The 8,824-nt window shown below is 38.6% G+C and overlaps 1 protein-coding gene across 1 annotated transcript in view; it reads left to right on the forward strand.

The window, feature by feature from the left end:
• The first annotated feature begins 544 nt into the window (after nucleotides 1-544).
• The window catches only part of LOC102857346 (chromosome unknown open reading frame, human C14orf164), a 42,833-nt gene continuing 34,553 nt past the window's right edge, over nucleotides 545-8,824 (forward strand). The window contains exons 1-3 of the mRNA XM_006883306.1: nucleotides 545-644; nucleotides 4,271-4,323; nucleotides 4,666-4,740. Of these exons, the coding sequence (XP_006883368.1) occupies nucleotides 545-644; nucleotides 4,271-4,323; nucleotides 4,666-4,740 (228 nt within the window). The remainder of the gene's footprint in view (nucleotides 645-4,270; nucleotides 4,324-4,665; nucleotides 4,741-8,824) is intronic.

An 8,824-nucleotide genomic window follows, 5' to 3' on the forward strand; every position in this document is an offset into this window, starting at 1 on the left:
TATATATATATATAAAATTTACACTCTGTAATATTCTCACTTTAGAATGATTCAGATATATTTACAAACAAATGGAATATGCACAGTTATAGGCACACAGTGTAAGATACCAGAAACTAAACATTGTTACAGGCATAACTCAGATATTGTGGGCTAGGTTCCACAAAAAAAACCCTAAAATAAAGCGAATATTGCAATAAAGTGAGTACCATGACTTCTTTTGTTTCCCAATGGGGAAAAAAGAGTGATTATGATCATACTCTACTATTATCTGTGAAATATGCAATAGTAGTATGAAAAAGTCTGAAATATGAGAGTGAGAATAACCAAAATATGACACTGAGGCACTAAATGAGCTTGTACTGTTGGAAAAATGACATTTGTAGCTTTACTTGACATGAGCTGCCACAAGCCTTCAATTTGGGGTGGGAGATTGGTGGCAAAGAATTTTTGAGAAGTCCAATAAAATGGTGTATGCTTTTGCATATTTTTAGAATGGTTACAATTACACATCAAGTTATTCTTATTCTTTATTTGCTCCAGAATGGATTGGTTTCATTGCAACCAGTGTTTCCGAAAAGAAGGGGCTCACTTCTTTGTCACCAGCTGTGGCCATATTTTCTGCAAAAACTGTTTAACTCTGGGTAAGTAACTGTTTTAAGATTCAGACAAAAACACTTTTAATGTAGAAATAATGGTTTATTATTTCTTCTATCAGGCTTAGGATAAAAATCATGTAACAGACTAATCAATGGTTGTGTGAATTATGTAGGAAACTGTTGATTGTGGAAATTGGAAGATTCCTTTAGTAAAGAACCATTTGGCAAATGGAATATTGATTATTTGAGTGCTAGAAGTTACTTATTGTTTTAAAATCTATTAACAGGGAAAGCCACAGGAGTCAGACTGATAAGATGAAAGAGAAAGAATAAAAATAGTGAATAGGTGTGAGGGAGAAATTTAGCTGATATTAAGAACCATTCATTTCCCTTTTTCTCCTTATCTCTTTTCAAGGAGGAAGGTCTGTCTTTCTAGGGATGTAACTTTCTAATAAATCTATCATTACAATTTACCTTTAAAAAAGCCATTCATTTCTAATTGGATGTAATTAGCCTATAAAATAAATTTGATTAAAAATTATGCTGATGATACTTTTGTAAAAAAGCATTTTCACATGTACCAATTTTATGTAACCCTTACCACACCCCAGAAGGTTAAATATTAGTGGACCTCTTTTTTAACAGAGCAAACTGGTTCAGAAAACACAAATTATTTTACCAAGTTCTCATAGCTGTTCAGTCTTAGAAATAGGGCTTTAATTTAAGGTTTTATTTTTATGCTAAAATACTTACAAGGTGAGGAAATAACTCAGACTAAGGACTTCAGGTCAGGTGCTTTGATTATGGAAGACTTCATAAAGAAGAGCTGCTTGCCAAGTAGCCAAGAGAGGAAAGTGTATTATAATGGAAGAGAACAGTGTACATAAAGGTTTGTCATATAATGAAATTTTATTCAAGATAACACATGTTGTTGTTGTTATGTGCCATCGAGTCGTTTCCGACTCAAGAAATGGTGAGCCATGAGGCTGGATGGAAAGGCCGTAGCCAGATGATAGAAGGCTGTGTGTATACCAGGCTAAAGGACATCAACTTTATTGTTTAGATGGTGGAGAACTTTGGAATTTTTTGTGTGTTGTGGGGTGAGGGGGGCCTGCTTGTTTTTGTTGGCAAACAGAAAATGACTTGCACTTGATAGCTCATTCAAGCAACAATATCCAGGACTGGTGATTCTAAGGAAAGAATAGTCAGGTTAGGTATCCTCTAGAGAAACATTTACCCCTCTGTCCGAATTTCATGATTCATTTAAGTTGCCAATACAACAAAGTTGTTTACTTTGGCTACAACAGCTCATTTTGAAGTGGTTTTCTGTATGAAGTGAGTGTTGTGTGATGTTTTCCCCGACATGAAATTTACCTCAAGAAATAGCCAGCACTACAACTGAATTTTTTTATTAGTGATTTTTAAATGCAGTGTATATGTTTTTTACAGCATATTCTTTCCATTTAATTTTCCCCTCCATTCATTCGTTGTTGCACACTTTCCTCCCTGCCCATCCCTTCCCCCAAGTTTGTTTTTCTCTTTGAAGAAAAAAAAATTCTTTCATTGTTATACAACCCCCCATCCCAGAGTCCACAGTCCACTTTACTATGCATTTCTTTTTCTGTTTATGAAAATAATACCTAAACCTATATTCTTTTTAAACAGTTCTCTCCCTCATCTGTTTCAATGTTGTATACATTATTTATCCCCTCTTTTCTTAGGTTCCCCCCAACCCAGATGTCAGTCCCATTTTACAACCTTGGCACTATGCAGTATTTGTCCTTTTGTGACTGAGATATTTCACTCAGCATAATGACCTCCAGGGTCACCTATTTTGTATAAGATTTCATGCAGTTCTTTATTTTTCAGTGTAGCATAGTATTCCATTGTGTGAATATGCAAGAGCTTCTTTATTCATTCGTTTGTTGATGGACACTTAGGTTGTTTCCAACTCTTTGCTATTGGGAACAAAGCCACAATAAACATGGATGTGCATATATCTGCTTGGGTGGCAGTTCTGGTTTCTTTAGGGTATATTCCTAGTAGTGGAATTGCTGGGTCAAATGGTATTTCTATTTCCAACTTTTTGAGAAAGTGCCATACTGCCTTCCATAGTGGTTGCACCATTTTACACTCCCACCAACAGTGAGAGATGAAATAAATTAAGTGGGGAAACAACAGCCTTTTTAAGATATGGTGTTGGCAAAATTGGAAAACTATCTGTAGAAAACTCAAGCAAGATCCACACCTCACTCCATGCACAAAAACCAACTCAAAGTGGATCAAGGACCTAGGACTAAACCCAAGGACTATAAACTTCATTAGAGAAAAGCTTGGAAGAACTCTAGAAACCCTTATCCACAACATAAAGTGTCTTCCAAGCATCCTGAAAAACCCACAACCAGGAGAGGATAAAATAGATGAATGGACCCTTCTAAGAATAAAATCCCTATGCACATCCAAAAACTTCTCCAACAGGGTTAAAAAGGAAGCTACTAATGAAATTTTAATTTAAAAAAAAGATTAGGGATTTTCCTTTTCAAACATTCTGTTGTTGTTATTATAAGGTGCTGTTGAGTCAAGTACGGCCTGTAGCGACCCTATGAACAACAGATCTGAACCCTATCCTATCCTGTGCCATCCTCACAATCTCTGACACACTTGAGTCCATTGCTGCCGTCACTGTGTCAATCCATCTGGTTAAGAGTCTTCTCTTTCTTCATCCCTCCACCTTTTCAAGCATGTGTCCCTCTCCAATGAATAGCTTCTCCTAGCAACATTCTCAAAGTATATGAGAAGCTTTATCACCTTTGCCTCCAGGGAACACGCTGGCTGCACTTTCTCCAAGACATATCTGTTTGTTCTTTTGGCAGTCCATGGGATATTCAGTACTCTTCTCCAGTACCATAGTTAAAAGGCATTAATAATTCTTCTGTCATCCTTATTCATTGTCCTGCTCTCACATGCATAGGATGTGATTTTAAAGACCATAGCCTCAATCAGGTACACCTTAGTCTTCAAACTGACATCATTGCTCCTCAATAATTTAGAGAGGTCCCAGACTGCAGACTTTCTTAGTATGTCTCCTGATTGCTGGTACCAAGGGTGTTCATTATCAATCCAAGGAAGCGTCATCTCATATACTTTGGCATATTGTTAGGAGAGGCCAGTTCTTGGAAAAGGACATACTTGGAAAAGCGGCGGGTCAGTGAAAGAGAGGAAAGCCCACAACAAGATGGATCAATAGAGTGACTATAAAAGTGGGGTTAAGTGTATCAGGAATTATGAGAATGGCACAGGATAGGGCAGAGTTCAGATCCATTGTTCATAGGGTAACTATGAGTCATAGTCAACTCAGTGGCACATAACAACTCTGCTTAGGCGTGAGGAGGGTGGGAAGGTTGGTGATGGTAGTATTGTTTCCCACTCACAGAAAAAAAATGAGAATTGTTGAAAAGGAGAAAGAGGAACACTTGTCTTCAACATGCTTGGAAATATCGGTTTAACTGACAGAGCTTAAGCTTGTATCATTTTATAACAGTGCTATTTTAAATTCAGTTAGAAGCCTCCTTTTTTCTCTTGCTAGCCTACTTGACTATAGCAATGTATTTAAGGGAAATTGATCCTTTTCTTGTTCATGAAAACCAAGTATTTCCCCGTTTTCCCCTTAGAAAAATGTGCCGTTTGTGGAGCTACTTGCAAGCATCTGGCTCTTTCTGATAATGTAAGTTTCTCTCTTTGCCACAAGAAATTCCATCCCATTCCTGGCCTGTAAGAAGTACACTCAAAGTAGAGTTCATGAGATTTTTTTTTAAAAGAAAGAAAAGAAACACATGGGTAGTAATTGTAAAAAAAGAAGGTAAGCCACAAAAGAACACTGTGTGCATGAAGAAAGGAAAATTAGGGCAAATAATCTTCATCTTCTAGACAGTAATGATCTTCTTAAGCACAGTGGCACATAATACCAGACATTTTATAAAGAATGGCACATCCTTTGCCATGTTTGACAGTATTTTATTTCTTTCTGTTGTGGATATGTTCATTGTTTCTCTTACTCTTTTCATAGCTAAAACCTCAGGAGAAGATGTTCTTCAAACGCCCTGTGGAGACAGTTTTGCAGTATTTTAATCACATCTCTCAGGTATAAGAAACAAAAGAGGAGAAAACCTGACTCTCTAGGCAAATTCTAGTTGCATTCTATTCCTTTGTGAAAGATTATATTGCATTTATACACAATGGAGATAAAGTAGCAATTTTATTTACCCCTGGTAACATAAATCTCAACCAGTTAACTTTTTACTAGCCCAAGTTCTGTGATAGTCTGTAGAAGCATTACGGTGTTACCATTTTGCCTTGTACTTCTTAGTTTTAGTAAGCTGTGTTTTTTTTAAAAAAATTTTTTTTAAATTATATTATTTTTGTGTGTGTGTGTGTACCATCAAATGAGATCTGAGTGGTACAGGAGGAGATTGTTTCTCCTTCTCCAGCAGAGCATCTGGTGGATTTGAACCATGCACGTCTGGGACTGCAGTGCAGCTTCTTGCCACTAGGCTACCAGAGCTCGCCTTAGTAAGCTGTTTTTAAGAACAAAGGAAGTTCTACAGAACTTTATCATGTTTCCGTGCATGTTGTTGTTATGTGCCATCAAATTGCATGCGACTGATAGCGACCCTGTGGACCATAGCTCTGAACCCTGCCCTGTCCTGAGCCAATCTCACTGTCTCTGACACTCCTTTCCCCATTACCCAGTTTACTGTGTCAGTCCATCTCATCTGGGGTCTTCCTCTTCTGCACTGTCCCTCCACCCTTCTAAGCATGATGCTCTTCTCTGAGGTCTGATCCCTCCTGGACACATGGCCAAAGTATGTGAGATAAAGCCTCAAAATCCTTGCCTCCAAGTAGCAACTTGGTTTCATTCCCTCGAAGACAGACAGACCTGTTTGTTCTCTTGGCAGTCCATGGTATGTTCTGTTTTCTTCTCCAGCACCACAACTTACAGGCATTAATTTTTCTTCTGTAATCTTTAGTCTTTGTCCAACTGTCTGATGCATAGTAAGTAATTGCAAAAACCATGGCCTGGATCAGGGGCACCTTAGTCTCAGACTGACATTGTTGCTCTTTAGTACTCTTAGTACTCTTTAGTACTCTTCAGTACAGGAGAGGTCCCTGACAGCAGATTTTCCTAATGCAATTAGTCTTTTGATTTCCTGATTGCTAGTGCCAGAATTTGAAGCAGGCTTTAAAAGAGGCCATGGCACCAGGGATATAATTGCTGATGTCAGATGGATCCTGGCTGAAAGTAAGAAATACCAAAAGAATGTCTATTTGTGCTTTATTGACTATACAAAGGCATTTGACTGTGCAGATTGTAACAAGTTGTGGCTGACAAGAATGGGAATCCGAGAGCACTTATTGTGCTCATACACAATACCTATACCTAGACCAGGAGGCTGTTGTGTGAACAAAGCAGGGGAGCACTGCATGGTCTAAAATTGGGAAGGGAGTATGTCAGGGTTATATTCTCTCTCCTTACCTATTCAGTCTGTATGCTAAGCAAATTATCCAAGAAGCTGTATTCTACAAAGAGGACTGTGGCATCAGGATTGGAGGGAGACTCATTAATAACCTGTGTTATGGAGATGACACAACCTTGTTTGCTGAAAGTGAGGAAAACTTGAAGCACTTGTTGAAGAAGATCAAGGAATGTAGCCTTTGGTGTGGATTGCATCTCGATGTCAAGAAGACAAAGATTCTTTACCACTGGACTGATAGGCAGCGTCCTGATGGATGGATGGAGAGGAGATTGAAACTATCAACAGCTTCATCTTGCTTGGATCCACGATTAACTGGAAAAGTCTACAGTTAGGGACCTCTCCAAATTATTGAAGCATAATGATGTCAGTTTGAGGACTAAGGTCATCTGATGCAAGCTATAGTCATTCTGGTTACTTGCTATGCATCTGAGAGCTGGACAATGAATAAGGATGACAGAATTGATGCCTTTGAGCTGTGGTGTAGGAGAAGAGCACTGAACATCTCCTGGACAGCCAGGAGAACAAATGTATATGTCTTGGGGAGTGTGCAACCAGAATGCTCTTTGGAGGCAAGAATGATGAGGCTTTGCCTCACATACTTTGGGCATGTTGCTAGGAGGGCTTGGGAAGGCTGGAGGGTCAGCAAAGGAGAGGAAGATCCTCAACTAGATGGATTGACACAGTGACTACTGTAGTTGACTCTTATGCGTCAGGAAGTGTCAGGATAGAACAAGGTTCAGATCTTTTGTTCATACAGTCGCTATGAGTTGTACTCAACTCAACAGCAACTAACAACAAGTGCCAAGATTGTTAATTGGGAACCAAGCAAGCTGAAATTGTTAACAATCGTAATTTCTCCATCTGTCATGTTGCTGGCATTTGGCCTGGTGTTGAGAATCCTTGTTTTCTTGATGTTAAGCTTCAATCCATATATAGATGTATTTTCCAAAATTTGCTTTACACTTATAGGCCTGACTCTGAAAACAGTGGCTTTGTAGTTTAATTAGCAAGCTTTTGCTTACAGACAGGCTCATGAAGGGTTTTCTTGTCCTTCATTCCCATTTTTCAGTTATCGTTCTTAGTAATGTACATATACTTAATTTCTTATTTAGCATTCACAGCTGGTTGCCTGAATTGTAGAAAACTATTGTCTTTTCCTGATGCATCATTTATTGATATATCTTTGAGTTAACCTTTGATTTGGCCTGGAACAATAGGAATATAGAAGGCAGAGAGAAGGCAAAAGAGAGTTGTAAAAACTTTGGTGGAGGGTCAGTGAAAGAGAAGACCCTCCACCCATCAAGAAGGATTGACACAGTGACTGCAGCATTGGGCTCAAGTGTATCAGAGATGGTGAGGATTATAAAGGATAGGATGGGATTCAAGTCTGTTGTTCATAGGGTTCCTGTGAGCCGTACTCCACTCAACAGTACCTAACACCACCACCCATAACTCTCTTTCTATAAATGGGTTGTTTATAGTCTTATGGGACTCCTATCTTGCATTGATTCTTGATGTTTAACTAGTGTTCCTTTATTTTCCTCTACTTCTCATTCCCAGAGTACTCTCTTGTAGACATCAAGATGCTCCTCAGAATGTTTTGGCTGAAGATATTAGATTTCATTTTTGTCTAGCCTCATGAATCAGTCTTAACTCTGGAGTAAAGGAAGGGGAATTAATGCTGTGGCTGCATCATACTTGTAGCTGTGTGGGTAAGCAGTCATGTTTGAGAGGCCATGTTTAACATTATGGGGAGATAAAATCCAGGGGAGATTCATGGAGAAATGTAAACAGGGTCCGATAAACAAGAGAAAGCAAGTAGACCTTGGTTAATAACTAAACCCAGGATTAGTTAATGATCAGTAGAGAAATTATATGCAGTCTGAATCTTAACCTGCCTAATCATGGGACCAATTACACATGGTCAAATAATCAAGATAAAATAAATGGAAAGGACCAGTTAATCATCACTTCAGTAATGGCACAATTTGGTAAAGTCAGCAAAGTTATAAATGTGTTTTCCTAATCTGTGAAGTTGAGTAATTGATCCAAGTAATACCTAGTTTGCTTCATTCAGGCTTCTGCTCCATTTTTCCTTCCTGAGACCCTTCATGATTCTCATAAATCAAATAATAGCTCCAACACTCTTACTTTGCTTTGTTTTTCATCATTGGTCTTATCTCAAACATCATATTATCTATTTGCTTATGGTTTGAATTCTGCACTTGAATGCAAGTTCTATGAAGGCAGAATGTTTTGTTTATTGCTGTATCCTTGGTTCTCCATATAATGTCTGTTGTTGTTGAATTTGAGCTGACTTATAGTTGACCCTGCAATAGGTTTTAACATGGGTGGAGATTACCCATCTTTCTCGTGTGGAGCAGCTGATGGATTAGAACCATGTTTTTTAGTTGGCAACACAACTCCTTTACCACTAAGCCACCAGAGCGCCCTTATGCTACCAAGTCAAAGGTGGGTGATTTTAATCTGTGGCACTCAGGCCTGGTTTTAATTGTTTTTGGTCATCCTTCTAAGTGGTATAGAACTAGTCTGTCCATTTGCTGTACAGAGGTAACCCGTGGTTGCTGTGATGCTAAACACTGTGACACTGACGTGTCAGATGCGATAATGGTTACCCATGGTGTACAGTGTTTGGTGGAGCTTCCCGATTAAAACAAGCTTGGCAGCAGA

Source organism: Elephantulus edwardii, unplaced genomic scaffold (assembly GCF_000299155.1).
Source record: "Elephantulus edwardii isolate Elephantulus edwardi_28Jun2011 unplaced genomic scaffold, EleEdw1.0 scaffold00026, whole genome shotgun sequence".
Lineage (NCBI taxonomy): Eukaryota > Metazoa > Chordata > Mammalia > Macroscelidea > Macroscelididae > Elephantulus > Elephantulus edwardii.